The 16,293-nt window shown below is 37.5% G+C and overlaps 1 protein-coding gene across 15 annotated transcripts in view; it reads right to left on the reverse strand.

Annotated features, from left to right (window-relative positions):
• The window catches only part of cadpsa (Ca2+-dependent activator protein for secretion a), a 573,081-nt gene that overhangs the window by 156,055 nt on the left and 400,733 nt on the right, over nt 1-16,293 (reverse strand). For 5 of the 15 annotated variants that reach the window (XM_072582448.1, XM_072582444.1, XM_072582443.1 and 2 more), the window contains 5 exons: nt 16,123-16,224; nt 14,267-14,330; nt 13,931-14,054; nt 9,994-10,062; nt 9,130-9,147 (listed from right to left, as the gene is read on the reverse strand). In XM_072582448.1, the coding sequence (XP_072438549.1) occupies nt 9,130-9,147; nt 9,994-10,062; nt 13,931-14,054; nt 14,267-14,330; nt 16,123-16,224 (377 nt within the window). The remainder of the gene's footprint in view (nt 1-9,129; nt 9,148-9,993; nt 10,063-13,930; nt 14,055-14,266; nt 14,331-16,122; nt 16,225-16,293) is intronic. The other 10 variants (XM_072582454.1, XM_072582458.1, XM_072582456.1 and 7 more) reach the window with 3 other exon arrangements.

Below are 16,293 nucleotides of genomic sequence, written 5' to 3' on the forward strand. Positions count from 1 at the left end.
ACTTATCCAAAGTGGAGAAGATTAAACTGGCATTGGAAAGCTATACAATTTATTGATTTCTTCAAGGTAAAAAACCACAAAAGACACATAAGATAACACAATTTAGCTACTAGGACAGACACCAGACATTAAAAGTCCTTGCCAACACTATAGAGGAGAGATACCTCAAAAGTGTGAGCAATGCCCAGCTTTTAACACGAATGCTTTTTTTTGGAGAAAGATGATCATTTTCAGAAAATGCACTAAAGCAGGACACAGCCACAGAAAAGAAGAAAGCTGAAGAACAGGGAGATAAATGAGGTAGAACAATCACCATCAGAGAAGTTTCTTAGTTTTAGAAACTCAAAGTTTTCTACATTAAATTGGTAACCCAGGTCAAAGATTTGGCATGCAGGCATTTATGTCAGTGGGTATTTCATGAATTTCAAGTCAGAGATAGGGGCAAGTGTCACAACATTGCCAGGTAGATAGCATCGGTTGATTAAGTGCTGTCTATAGTTACAAATGTTCAATTACAATATCTAGTAGACACCGTACTTATACTACAAGTAACATGTAACTATCCAACATATTGGGGACACCAAGTCCTAGGAAATCTTTATGTACCACTCAACCAAAAATTCTTTCACCCAAGTAGAAGGATGTATACTGACCACAATCTCATTCAAGAGATGGAAGATGTGAAACAATAAAAGGTCAGGGAAGAGCCAGGAGCCAGTTTTTCTGGCCATTTTTAAGCTCATGGTGAAACCTAAACAAAAAGCTGAATCTCTTGAGGCTGATTAAATTGAAATAAAAAATACATGTTTCATACTGCAAATGAGATGAAAAGCTATGACTAGAGCAGTTTGGCTTAAATGTTTTTCACTTCTTTCAAATTGAAGTGAGTTCAGATTCCAAGTGGCAACAACATTTGAGATGAAGCACAAGCAAACAGGGAGCAATTGAACCATCCATACTGCTCAAGAGAATGCACAGTATGGACAGACAATAGAAGTATCAGCAATTAAATTGAGTGAGATTGCAACATAGCACAGTGAATAGCTACTTATAATACATTCATGTCTGACATTGGGTGCTGAAGCGATTAAGAAGAGACATGGTCAAAATGTTTGACCAGTTTTTAAGGAAAAATGGCCTACACCAATAAAGAGTATCACGTCAAGCAAGAACAAATCTCTCGGTAAAACAATTGCGAAATCTGGCTTCACCAATAATTCATATTCCAAGAAGGAAGTAGAATAGAAAATATTCAAGAAGTTGAAGTATTGAATTTGCCTACTTTTACACAAAGCCAAATGTGTTATTGTTTTTTTTATATGAATTTGTAAATCTTGAGGCTTGACTATTCTCCTTCAAGATGTTGTCTTCAGAATTAAAAGAATAGTGGGTTGTTGGATAGAAGTTGATTGACTTGAATTGTGATTAGATCTGTAGTTTTCTCCTGTACTGCAGGATCGTTAACCTTTTATTATTCTTATTTTGGAGGGCTTCAGTGATGTTTGTCTCTTTATTATAGGTATCAGTGTGGTTGATACGGTGCAGGTACATTTTATCTTTGCAGTATTTTGAATTTTTACAAGTTGTGTATCTCTTCTCAATGGTGACTTCCATGGAATTGCACAACATCTTTAATTTGTAGCAGGAGAATGTCTTTTATTACTCCACATTTGGCTTTGTGTAAAAGTAGGCAAATTCAATACTTCAACTTCTTGAATATTTTCTATTCTACTTCCCTTTTGGAATATGAATTATTGGTGAAGCCAGATTTCGCAACTGTTTTACCGAGAGATTTGTTCTTGCTTGACGTGATACTCTTTGTTGGTGTAGGCCATTTTTCCTTGAAAACTGGTCAGACATTTTGACCATGTCTCTTCTTAATCGCTTCAGCACCCAATGTCAGACATGAATGTATTATAAGTAGATGACTAGGAGGAAGGAGGGTGGGGAGAGTAGTGGCAAGTGTAAATGAATGTATACGAACAAATGTATAACAATATAACAGTTATGAAGGAAAAGACTTTCGTAGAGATGTTATATATACTTGTTTACGACTCCTTTACTTAAATCAGAAAGGTGGATATCTTAATCTGTCACATTGGATTTAAGGGAACCCACACGTAACAAACATCAATCCCAGTGTCTGCTCCAGGTCTGTGTTCAGTTTATATATATATTTCTGCCTGCTTCTGTGGTTGAACATATTTGGTTCTTCTGTGGATAGCAAATGGAGCTATTAATAAAGAAATACATGCCCACTGGGGACTTTGCTGGCATTGCTGGCACTGTTGTGCACTTCTATCCCAGTGTTTATAAACACAGCTGGGAAACATATTATTAAGTTTTATATCCTCATGTGCAGCTAGACTCATAATCTTCTGTATTCTGCATATTGGAAAATCACAATCTATATAAGATTTTTCAAAAAGGTTGGTGGTGGATGAAATATATGCCTTGCCTTAGTTGGCTACATAACAAAAATAACTTTCACAGAATATCTGAGGCTGTGAAGAAATGTATTATAATTCTGTCTTATTTCTATGTGTAAGTGGCAGAGTTCCTTGTCAGAATGAGTTTAAAGCAGTTAGTGATGAACCATTTTCCATTGTTATTCTGCAATCCATATGTATATTTTTTGACGACTCAAAATTTCTAGTGCTCAAGTGAGTCAAACATTGCTTCTGAAACATAAAAATCTTTACCACAACAATGCCTACATTTTCCACATTTTCATTACCTTTACAAATTTGAATTTCTTATACTTTCCTCTAAATAATGAGGCTTTGTGAATTCCACTCCACCACAGTTTTGGACAACATGTTTAATGTCTCATCTCTCCACTGGGGAATGTCAAGCCCATATCAGTTTCTCTTTTGGGTGTCACATGTTGTAAGATGAAGTTATTACTACTATAACTTCGTTGCATAGGGCCTCATAACATGAAATCCCGAAGGGAAGAACCAAAGACTTTATTTAAGAAGAAACATGGTGATAATTGTTAGTTTAATCAGTTGATAATTCGATGAAGCATCATCTCTTTAGAATTGTAACAAAAATTAACACTTAGCTGAAGTAGAAGATTTAATTAATGGGGAACAAAGCGTAGTTGAAAACAAAGGCTTTAAGGATTCTCTTAAAGGAAGAGTGAGAAGTTGGAAAACAATGAGGTTAAGAAAGGAATTGAAAACTCAGGTGTACACAGCTGCCAATAAAGAAAGGTGACTACCCATGATAAGTAAATCCCTAGCTAGTAGGGATTGTGTCTGATGGAGGATTGTTTTTTGGACTGGAGGCCTGTGATGGCGGTGGTTGACAGGGATTGGTACTGGGTTCACTTTTGTTTGTCATTTATATGAACTATTTAGTTGAGAACATAGGAGGCTTGGTTAGCAAGTTTGCAGATAACACCAAAATTGGTGGTATAGTTGACAGTGAAAAAAGGTTATCTAAGATTAAATACAGATCTTAATCAATTGGGTCACTGGGCTGAAGAATGGGAGATAGAGTTTAGTTTGGATAAATGTGAAGTATTGCATTTGGTACTACAAACAGAGACAGGACTTATACAATTAATAGTATGGCCCTGGATAGTGCTATTGAACACAGAGATCTCAGGGTTCAGATACATAATTCTTTGAAATTTGCATCACAGGTAGACAGGGTGGTTAAGAAAGCATTTAGCAAGTTTGCCTTCATTGCTCAGACCTTTGAGTATAAGAGTTGAGGTGTCATGTTGAGTTTGTACAGGATGTTGGTGAAACCTCTTCTGGACTGTGTGTGGTTCTGGTCACCATGTTATCCAAAGGATACTATTAAATAGGACAGGGGTTCAGAAAATATTTACCAGGATGCTCCACCAGGCATGTAGGGTATAAGATATAAAAACGGACTAGATCTTTTTTCACTGGAGTGTAGAAGGTTGAGGGGTAACCTTATTAAAGTTTATAAAATCATGAGGGGCACAGATAGGGTGAATAGCAAAGGTATTTTCCCTAGGATGAAGATGTTCAAAACTATTTTTAAGGTGAGAGGAGAAAGAAAAAGGACCTGAGGGGCAACCATTTTACACAGAGAGTGGTTTATGTGTGGAAAGAACTTGAAAGTGGTGGATGCAGGTACAGCTATAGCGTTTAAAAGACATTTGGCTAAGTTGATGAATAGGAAAGGTTTGGAGGGACATAGGCCAAGCGCAGGCAGGTGGGACTAGTTTGGGAACATAGTCAGCGTGGACTGGCTGGTCCAAAGGGTCTGTTTCTGTGCTGTATGACTCTATAGCTTGGACTCTATAAACACTTTGCAGAAAAAATAAATATTACTCTGTATCTTTAAATCATTTTTAGGGTTAAATATCTAAATTTTAGGACCTTTCTCAAAAAGACAATTGCTTCTCTAAAGTGAAAAATTTTACAAGCAAGTACAGCAAATAAAATAATTCCAATATAAAAGCTGTTTATGAAATGTCCTGTCTAACAATTACTTCAATTCTTTAACATATATGTTCATCAAAATACCTGATTTAACATTGGTTAGAGTTAAACTGAATTATTTACATGCACTGTCAAAGACGACCAAGATAAAGCCCCTTGCCTTATTCTCTATCATGGTAATATAACATCTGAGCCTCTGAGGAAAGGAAAATACCAATAATGTTTAAAATGGTTTCTTGTAGCAGGTACTACATTTACAAAACCAAAAGTTATATTATTCTTCTAATCTGTATTAAAATTTGAGGTTGGTTAATCAGACATTAATTGTAGCTTCATTGAGATTGCAATATTAAATTCTGATAAATTAATCATAAAAATCCAGATCAGAAGATCACTAAGTTATTTGTCACTAATTTGATTTAACTGAAAATCAATATGTTAACAATCCTCAATTCAATATATGGTGTTTTTAAATTGTGAAATATTATTGCAATGAACCAGGTATGAATGTCATTACTGGGTTTTTGATACTAGCACAAAAGTAGTTTGTTTACAGTTTGCAATGATACTCTTTTGCGGAACTTTGGGGACAGATTACTCCATTAAAAGCACTATCTAAATCTCAACTGTGGTTGATTTCATTGTAATATTTCTAGCTATCAATGTTTCAGGTTACCTCGGGGATGTCTGAACTTTACAGAAAGTAATAAAAGTTTGAACTTGCCTCCATCGGATCTTCTAATACTCTTCCTATCTTTACCACAATTGGTGAGGCAATATGCATATCAGCATGGTATAGTGATGCCAATTAAACAATGACAGCATGCTACACAAAAGCACAATCCAAAATTAAAGAACACTTCATCTACCTTTTCCTCCAACATTTCATACATTTCTGTATTTACAAGGTGTGATCTTAGTCATATTTGTACTGTTTGTGGTACAATGGCAAAGAAAATACACAAACATGCTTTGGGAGCTAAAGTGTGCCTCCAGCTATCATCAAACCAAAGCATTTGAGATCAGAAAGAAGACACGTCACTGTATGTTGCTTAATATGGGCACATCTTAGACATGCAAAAGGAGGAGCTGGGAAAGGGAATAAGTGGTGCTTGTCAGCTGTTGTTTACTATCCATTGTGACTGGTCATTTGACTGTCTTCATAGGTCTCATTTAGAAATGAATTGAGTAATTACTTCTACTGAGACAAGAGTCTGGACTACCAGTCAACCTTTCTTACACCACTGAAGTTTTTCTTATGCCATCAACAAACCTTGCAAAATGTCCAGAGGAGGAAGTGCTGGATATCTTGAAACGCATAAAGGTGGATAAATCCCCAGGACCTGATCAGGTGTACCTGAGAACTCTGTGCAAAGCTAGAGAAGTGATTGCTGGGGCTCTTGCTGAGATATTTGCATAATTGATAGTTACTGCTGAGGTGTCGGAAGACTGGAGATTGGCTAACGTGGTGCCACTGTTTAAGAAGGGTGGTAAGGACAAGCCAGGGAACTATAGACCAGTGAGCCTCGGTGGAGGGCAAGTTGTTGGAGGGAATCCTGAGGGACAGGATGTATGTGTATTTGGAAAGGCAAGGACTTATTAGGGATAGTAAACATGGCTTTGTGCGTGGGAAATCATGTCTCACAAACTTGATTGGGTTTTTTGAAGAAGTAACAAAGAGGATTGATGAGGTCAGAGCATAGATGTGACTGATATGGACTTCAGTAAGGCGTTCGACAATGTTCCCCATGGGAGTCTGGTTAGCAAGGTTAGATCTCACGGAATACAGGGAGAACTAGCCATTTGGATTCAGAACTGGCTCGAAAGTAGAAGACAGAGCATGGTTTTTCAGACTGGAAACCTGTGACCAGTGGAGTGCCACAACGATCGGTGCTGGGTCCTCTACTTTTTGTCATTTACATAAATGATTTGGATATGAGCATAAGAGGTACAGTTAATAAGTTTGCAGATAACACCAAAATTGGAGGTGTAGTGGACAGCAAAGAAGGTTACCTCAGATTACAACAGGATCTTGACCAGATGGGCCAAAGGGCTGAGAAGTGGCAGATGGAGTTTAATTCAGATAAATGCGAGGTGCTGCATTTTGGGAGAGCATATCTTAGCAGGACTTATACATTTAATGGTAAGGTCCTAGGGAGTGTTGCTGAATGAAGAGACCTTGGAGTACAGGTTCATAGCTCCTTGAATTGGAGTCGCAGGTAGATAGAATAGTGAAGAAGGTGTTTGGTATGCTTTCCTTTATTGGTCAGAGTATTGAGTTCAGGTGTTGGGAGGTCATGTTGCGGCTGTACAGGACATTGGTTAGGCCACTGTTGGAATATTGCGTGCAGTTCTGGTCTCCGTCCTATCGGAAAGATGTTGTGAAACTTGAAAGGGTTCAGAAAAGATTTACAAGGATGTTGCCAGGGTTGGAGGATTTGAGCTATAGGGAGAGGCTGAACAGGCTGGGGCTGTTATCCCTGGAGCGTTGGAGGCTGAGGGGTGACCTTATAGAGGTTTACAAAACTATGAGGGGCATGGAGAGGATAAATAGACAAAGTCTTTTCCCTGGGGTGGGGGAGTCCAGAACTAGCGGGTATAGGTTTAGGGTGAGAGGGGAAAGATATAAAAGAAACCTAAGGGGCAACTTTTCCACACAAAGGGTGGTACGTGCATGGAATGAGCTGCCAGAGGAAATGGTGGAGGCTTGTACATTGTAACATTTAAGAGACATTTGGATAGGTATATGAATAGGAAGGGTTTGGAGGGATATGGACAGGGTGCTGGCAGGTGGGACTAGATTAGATTGGGATATCTGGTCGGCATGGACAGGTTGCACTGAAGGGTCCTTTTCCATGCTGTACATGTCTATGACTCTATAACTGACACATTTGAGTCCAATTCTGAGGTTCTGCACCAAATAGATCTCAACTCTTCTTTATTTATTACTTATTGTGATGTGGGCATCACTGGGAAGGCCAGCATTTGTTGCCTTATACCAGTGATTCATCCTGAAGAAAAGAAGTAACCTAGACTGGGACTCAACACACTTGGGCCCTGAGTCCACCCTTTCTACCGAACACCTAACTGGCTAATGCTGAAAATAGGTAAATGGAATTCTGGGGTCCATCTTTCAACAGTAAGATCAAACAATATCAAAGACTTGCAACTAAAGCTCCACAAGCTCACTCTGTAATCTCTGATTTGGTTAATATTTCCTACTGATATTTGCACTAACCCCAGTTGAAAACAGGCATGCTGCTCGCCAGCTACTTGGATAGTTTAATACTGCAATGTTTTTGGAATGTTTTTCAATACTGGTACATGCCCTCATGTAAGGAATTTCTTAATTCTTATCTTAAGAGTTAATGATTAGATTCCCTACAGTGTGGAAACAGGCCCTTCACCTCAACCAGTCCACACCGACCCTCTGAAGAGTAACTCACCCAGACCCATTTCCCTCTGACTAATGCACTTAACACTATGGGCAATTTAGCACAGCCAATTCACCTGACCTGCACATCTTTGTGACTGTGGGAGGAAACCGGAGAACCCAGAGGAAACCCACGCAGACATGGGGAGAATGTGCAAACTCCACACAGACAGTCGCCCAAGGCTGGAATTGAACCTGGGACCCTGGTGCTGTGAGGCAGCAGTGCTAACCACTGAGCCACCATGCCACCCTGTAATTATCAAAACATTTTAATCTAACCGTTAAGTATAGTATTGGGGTGTAGTATTTTATGAAACTGTAGTGCACTGATGTAGTTTCTGTACAGATTGTTTTGGTTTGAAAGGTACATTTTACATTTTAATCAAATGCATTCACAATAGGATGAAGAATTCCCTTGGCTCAGATGATACATACACATTGAACTATGATTTAGAGAAAAGGCAAAGATACTTAAAACTGATATCAGTAAAATAAACACAACTGAAACAAAAATTAATTATACCTACTCTTCTTGTACAAGTCAAACAATGCATTGTACAGAAAACTATGCTGCAATTTGCGCACGTAAGTGCACTAAGTGGTGAGGTAAAATGAAACTGCAAGTTGCACTCTCTCCAGAGCTATGTTTAGGGTATATAAGTTCACAGTGATCATGAAACTAAACAGTAATAATAAACGAAAGACAGTTAAAGTAATTTACTTGCAAAAAGCAAAAATGTCTTCACTGTAAGAATCTCATTAATTATTTGCATTTGTGAAATATATTGTTTATACAAATTATACTTGAAGAACTCTCAATAATAAAACTGATTATGTTAACATGTGACCTTTAGAAGATCTAGAAACAAAAATTACTATATGATTAATGCTATTGGTAAAAGGTCATATTCTACATTAAATATAGCTACAGTTGCTCCTGCTATTTTGATCAATGAATCATAATTTGATGTGCATAATTTTTACATAAAAAAACTCTGAAGATGATGTAACTTGCAAACTAATTGTAATTCCTGATTGTTTTTAGTTCTAAAGCTGTAAAGTTGTTTTCACTAATACTATTTCATACTTTCTACAGACAGCACAAATTAACTCCTTAAGTGTTTCTACCCCAGAGACTCATTAAGTATTAATTGAGCCTGCTGAAGAGCACCTCAGAAGCTTTTAGGCTGCTCAAAATTACTTTGAAATGATAGAAATAATCTAATGATATTGTCCCACTACATTAAGATGTAGAATACAATAGTTCACCTGGATCCTTTTGATTGTCTATATGAAAGAGAGAGCAACAAGGAGAGAAGAGAGAAAAACAAGACAAATATGCACAATTAATGAGCAAGTGAACCAAAAACTACACCCTAGATGTGTGGTACCAATGACTTGCAAAGTGCCTGCCCAATGCCTTCAACCAATCTCAACACAATGGATGCCACTATAAAAGCCTTCCGCGCAAAGGGCAATACTGGTGCACCACACAGATGGATAGTCAGCAATCAACATTCTGAAATGAAGGCAAGCAATGGCTTAAGATAGAAGTGAATCACTGAATCCTAAAATGTAAAAAAACTCAGATGATCCATCAGCAGCTTGAAACTGAGAGAAGATTAAAGTATGTAAAAAGAACATGTATGTGTATGAGTACATCTGTTTAATTAGTCACAGACAAGACAGACTAAGATTAAATTATTTCCACATAGATCTAACAGGATGCTTTCATCCACAGTAAATAAACAGTTCATTTCTCATGATCAGTTCCATGATACTGGCTAGATATACAAGCCCTGGCTTTTTATAGTGTACCAATGACAAGTGCTTACAACTCAGGAATACACAGAAGCAAAGTAAAAATGCATTCAAGTCACAGACAATAAAAATAACTTAAAATTTTACAGATATTTTGAGTTCATCACAAACAATGGGGCATGTGTAAAAACCTGGTGTAGATCAAAAGCTGGACTTCAAACATTCGAGATCACAAACAGAAGCAACAGACAAGGAGGCTGAGGAAGGAAAATGCAAGAGTGGGATTGGTTAGGGACTGGCTTTGACTGGTGTTGGAATCATGTCAACAGAAAGAGCGAAAGACAGTGTGGAAAGGATGTGGTAAGTACTCACGAATGGTTAAATCCATCACTTGAGAGGCCAAGCAGTAGACAGGATGCTCATACATTTCTCTGTTTTTCCCTATAAAAGAGGATTTGGGCATGCAAGAAGCTTAAGTCAGAAGTAAAGAGATCATAGATCAGAGGAAAATTATATTAGGTCAGAAAGGATAAAAAAAGCTTTGGTGTTTTGGGATATTCATAGGACAGTAGGAAAAAGTTATTTGAATTTGTAGTTAATTCAGGTTTAACCATTCAGCATGCTCATGAGTCACAAAAGAAGTTGTGACCATGATTCTGACAAATCTCTTCAGATTTTGTAATCTGCTAATGATAAAACATAATGAATAAAGGAAAACAGGATTTTGTTGATTTAGGCTACAAGATACTAAATGCAGAAGCTTTTAGTATCTACACCACTCTCAGGTATTTCTTCATAGGCATAGTCTTAAGTACTTCCCCAGCTGATTGATACTTCCATTTAGGCCATTAACATGGTACAGTTAAGGTTTTTAAAATTTTGACAGATAACATCAAATGTTGTCAAATGGATACCAATGATAAGCAATTCAGCTTTGATTTTTTTTTCCATGTTATTAATGAAACAATTAGACAGGGAAGCTATTGATATATTTGAAAATTTCAGACAGTATATTTGAGCTATTTTCAATAAAATACAGAATGGACTATGCCCATGTAAGGAAGCCTGATACATGCAGTTGGTGAATGCTGGGTTGCTGAGATCACAATCCCTGCATGCTGGCCACTAAGTACTTCTACAGCCACTTTTTTAGGAATATAAAAAAGTGACTAGGTCAATAAACAAGAAAGGAGAAAAGCAGAAAAGAACAGGTAGTGCAGAATGAATTACTTCTCTGAACAAAGAGCTGGAAAAAAAAGTGTTTGGTTGCTTCATAGTATTCCCAGACCTAAAAGTCACAGTGCAAAAGAGGGTACATTAACGGAACCAGAAAGAATTGAGGCACAGAAGGGAAATAATCAAACACTGTGGGATCTACACTGGAATTGAATGCATTTTTACTTACACATACCGGTCTTGTGCTCAAGCTTACTAGAAATGCACTCAGCTGTCTAAACTTGCAGTCAACTGCAGATCTCACCAGCTAATTAAGAATCTAACATTTTCAAACAATAAAAAAAGTTAGTTTTTACATTACTTCACAACTTTATGTTACTAACAAAAAAAAGACTTAAGCCTTAAAATATTAAAATAAGTTAAACTTCTAATTCTCCATCTATTTTTATGATTCTTGTTACAAAATACCTTTAGTGCCCAATTCTTAACTCATATATTCATATTATTTGCTGCTTAACTACTCCCACTAAATGAAAGCCCTCCCTTTTATACACAACTTACTTTGTGACAACAACCAGATGAAAGAATACTGTTACCTTATCAAACATACAAGTGACTACCATCTTAACACCTTTAAGTAGCTATTCACATACTTTTACTCATTAAAAATGAGAAATTTGCATGAAGTCATAACTGTGGCTCATTGTCATTTGAGGAATTATTCTACCAGTCTTAACACTAAGAGATTCTATAATGCTAATCTATGTTTCCATCTGTTTAACTGGCAGAAATGTCTTACTGATATTGGCCCAAGGAACTAAGGATTCACCTGTATAAACTGCAGACCTGCAATTGTGTAAGCAAGGGAGTGAGGACAAACTGGTCAAACATTAAAAGCAATTTGAAACATCAATTATTAAATAAACATTTGTAAGCTAAAACCAAAATACATTAGTATAGGAGGATGATAGTTAACAAGATTAAAGCATCATATCTTGCTTTCAAAGTTTAGACAAAATCTGCCAATTTTCATATCAACAGTATACAAATTTCTAAAATCCTGTGGAATAAAAGGTTAAAATCTGTGAGTGTAACAAACATGAACAAATCAAATATGAACTTGACTTCAACAAACTGTTAAATCATCACTGCACATACAGTTCTTATTAGGTTTTCAGATCATATGCCCTTTCATGTTATTTGAGGGTGACTTCCAAAGTTTAAATGTTTGAGGATGAATGTTCATTTCGTTCTCCAGCACATTTGACTGAATTTCGTGAAAACACTTTAAAAATCATAGAAAAACAACAGTATAATTCTGGACTCCACAGAAGCAATGGTAGGAAAGTAGAGGAAACCAAATGGAAGTTCACTTTCCTCATACTTAATTATGTTTATTTCTCATTCTTTTACTCTCTCTAGGCACTGAAATATCCGTGGATGGGATGTTAAGTAATTTTGTCCTCAGATGCTAGTAAAATCTTCTCTGACAAGGCCCTAAACATGATGTCCAGTTATGGCCTGTGGATGCCCTCCTGTTCTACTGTTCTACCCTTTTGAAGTTTGTGCCTATCTCTTCACATGACACAAAGAACAAAGAATAATACAGCACAGGAACAGATCCTAAGGCCCTCCAAGGGTGCACCAACACATTTTGCCTTTCTCCACTAAAATTGTCTTCACTTACAGGATCCATATCCCTCTATTTCCTTCTTATTCATGTATTGGTCCAGGTGCTTCTTGAATGCTGCTATTGTGTCTGCTTCCACCATCTCCTTTAGCAACACATTCCAGGCACTCACCACCCTTTGTATGAAAAACTTGCCTCGTACATCTCTTTTAAACATCCCCCCCACCTTGCACCTTGAACCTGTGTCCCCTAGTAATTGACCCCTTTACTCTGGGGAAAAGCCTCATACTTTCCACTCTATCCATGCTATTCACAATCTTATAAACTTGTATCAGGTTGCCCCTCAACCTTCTGCATTCTGGTGAAAACAAACCCCATTTATCCAACCTTTCTTCATAGCTAAAATTCCCCATACCAGGCAAATCCCGGTAAACCTTTTCTGTACCCTCTCCAAAGCATCCACATCCTCTGGTAACTGAAATGAACAACTCAGCAAGTGTTAGAAGAAAGAAAAGGTTTATCTTCTACATACATAATGCTACACTGTAATAAGATCTTCCATATTTCTGATGTCCTTGGACATAAAAAGAAGTGACAGTAGATGTGAAGTTACCATTCTGTCTTATTTCACTTTGCAGGACGATATAATATACACCAGAGGAGCCTCGATTATCCGAAGGACATGGGCAAGGCTTGTTTTCTTTGGAATTCGATTAACCAAAGAATCGAAGGCTGGATAACAGTTTAGCCGAGTACTGGGACCTTGCGATCTTGGCGGGTAATCCAATATTTGGATAATCGAATGCCTGATAATCGAGGTTCCTCTGTATGGCCCTTTGGAAACCATTCTAATTTTGATAGTAAAGTAAAAGCTTACCTTCTTTTCATAATTGCTGGCGATAATAAAATATCGTTTTAACTGTATTTGTGAATTCTGGCTTTGTTGCAAAGTATATCTAGTATTATAAGTCACTTTGTTGAGAGATTCCCATATTTGAAGTATTGATCATGACAAAAGTAGATGACTGAGTACATTATAACTCAAGAGCTCATGTAAGGTTTGAGGTTGCAGATATATTTTGTTGAAACACTGCAGCCTAGAATTTATCACTGACTTCTGAGTTTTTAAATAAAAATAAACTTGTTTCTGATTTGGCTACACTGAGTACCTGATGCTAATAATAATGGTCAGATTAGATTAGCAATCCACAGCTCATAAATCTTTTACTGTAAATATATATTTACCTACTTACAGTTAAACTAGGTCAACAATACAAATATTATATAACCTGAAGCTTTGTTTTTAAAACGAGTAGACAATTCTAATTAAATAGTCTTAACAATTCTTAGTAACTGAAGTCACTGAAGAGTGTTGAATTGTCAGATTAGAAATTGCAACAATTTTGAATCAACACTTATTTACATCCTGATTTTTCTTAATAATCAGTCTCCAAGGGCTTCATCCAGTGAATTGCATTCATATGAAACAGTTCTGTTACTTACCTTCAATTTTGGCATACTCAGAAAGTCGTGTGTAGTTCACTAGGGCAGCTTTCTCCAGACATTTCCGAATGACAACTTTAACTTCTTCTTGAGGAACAGGTGTTACTATATCCTTCATGAGCACCTTTGCAATGACAGAAATGACCGTGCATTATATTTGAGTCTTCATTGTCCTTATGACTTTTCCTGATACCTGAAGAAGTTCGACTTTTCCAGAATTAATGTCCCCACTAAAAACAACATCTGACTGCAATGTCTGGGAAGAATATTTACAGATACTGTATAATAAAGCTAAATAAAATAGATTCTATAAATAATAAAATAGGAACTACTCACTCTTTCCAGGAGAGACAATGTAGCCTTTAATGCACCCTCAGGTCGCCCAAAAGGAAAGCAATACCTGTCAGCAAGACATAGGTTATGAATTTCTTTCCAACAGGATGTTTAACATGTTTGTCCTGAGTGACATAAAAATCACAGTTCACTGGATATCCTCAACTTTCTTATTAATGTAGATTTAAAGAACAATACCTTAATCTGCATTATAATATCATCCAGTACTTACACATCCATGTGTGCCGAAGCTAACAAGCTGAACTGACAAAGAGAGGTAGCTGGATAATCTAGCTCCATGTTTTGCATCCATTTAATTTTAAGAATTCATTCAGGGATTTTGCTGGCAAAGCCAGCACTCATCGCACACCCCGAATTGCCCATGAGAAGGTTGTATTCTAGCCATATGTTGAACCTCTTCAATTGTGGTGTAGATATACCCACTATCGAAAAACCTTTGGTAAGTTGCTTCTGTACTGGGGTAAGTGAATGTTGAAGATGGTGGATGGTGTTCCAATCAAGCAGTCTCCTTGGTCCTGGATGATGTTGAGGTTCTTGATCTGCACTCATCCAGGAATGTGGAGAGTATTCTATGACACTCATGATGATCCTGCTAGACAGTGGACAGGCTTTAAGAAGTCAGGAGGTAAATTATTCATCACAGAATTCCCAGTCTCTGACCTGCCCATAACCACAATATTTATATCGCTGGTGGTAGTTAAGCTTTTGGATGATGGTAATGCTTAGGATGCTAATATTGGGAACTCAGTGGTGCTAACTCCACCGAATATCAAAGGGTGTTGGTTGGTTTCTCTGTTGTTGGAAATGGTCATTGCTTGACAATGGTGTGGTGCAAATGTTACTTGCCACTTATCAGCCCAAGTCTGAACATTGTGCCAAAATTAGGACAGCTGTCCTGTGGACTTGTGAAGAAACAGCATGACATAGTATAAAATGTAGAATGATAAAGTATACACAGCGTCCCAGACACCACCATTCCTGGGTATAACTAGTCCCACTGACTGGACAGACTGGCAAAACCCAGAAGGTTGTTGCTGAGTAAGTGAGGCTTGCTAATTCTGTCAATGAAACCTTCTTTCATTTTGGTGATGATTGAGAGTAGAGTGTTAGGGAAGTAATTGACTGGATAAGATTTGTTTTGCTCTCATGTGGAAAGGACATACCTATACAGTTTTCTACATTGTCTCATAGATACCAGTGGATGTATGGAGCCTACTAGAACAACTTTACTGTGGAAATGGATATTTCAAGAGCACACTTTTTCAGTATTACAACAGAATGTCTTCAGGACAAATAGCTTTGCGATATCAAGTAGCTTCACATAGAGTGAACTGAGTTGGCTGATATGTTGAGGGCCTCAGGATAAACCAAAATGGATCATCAACTCAGCACTTTAGGCTGAAATTGGTCACAAATACTTCACTTTGATCTTTTGATCTGGAGCGTCCCCTCAATTTTATTGTTCTATTGAACGCCACAGTTTGAGACTGGATATTAGCAGGTCTGCAGAGATCTGCTCTGATCACTCATAACCAAGTGCTATCCCTTTCACAAACAAACATGAGTATGCTTCTGTATATCTCTGAGGAAGTTCATGGCATATAATGCAAAGCTAACAAGGTCACTGTCTATTGCTGGTTAAGCAGTGCACATGAGCACGAGTTGGAACCTTCTCTGGTCCTGAAGCACAAAAGCAGCAGAAGTCTAGCACCATCAGAAGATCCTAGCCATTAGGTTGTGTTTTGCTGTACTCACCACTCAAATCAAACAGCCTTATATTGCTTTCAGTAAGTGGAAAATGCATCAACTAGTTTGGCATTCTGTCTGCTTGTATTCACCTAAAGTGAGTGATCTGATTCTCAAGTAGTATGCGCAGCCTCTCCTTGATCTCCTCGAAACGTTCCTTTTCTTCTACTGTTACAGTTCCTATTCCATCAGGCCTGGAAAGACACAAAGTGACAATTCAAACTCTAATTTCATAATAGCATTAACCACCAGATATTTGTGAG

Source organism: Chiloscyllium punctatum, chromosome 12 (assembly GCF_047496795.1).
Source record: "Chiloscyllium punctatum isolate Juve2018m chromosome 12, sChiPun1.3, whole genome shotgun sequence".
Classification (NCBI taxonomy): domain Eukaryota; kingdom Metazoa; phylum Chordata; class Chondrichthyes; order Orectolobiformes; family Hemiscylliidae; genus Chiloscyllium; species Chiloscyllium punctatum.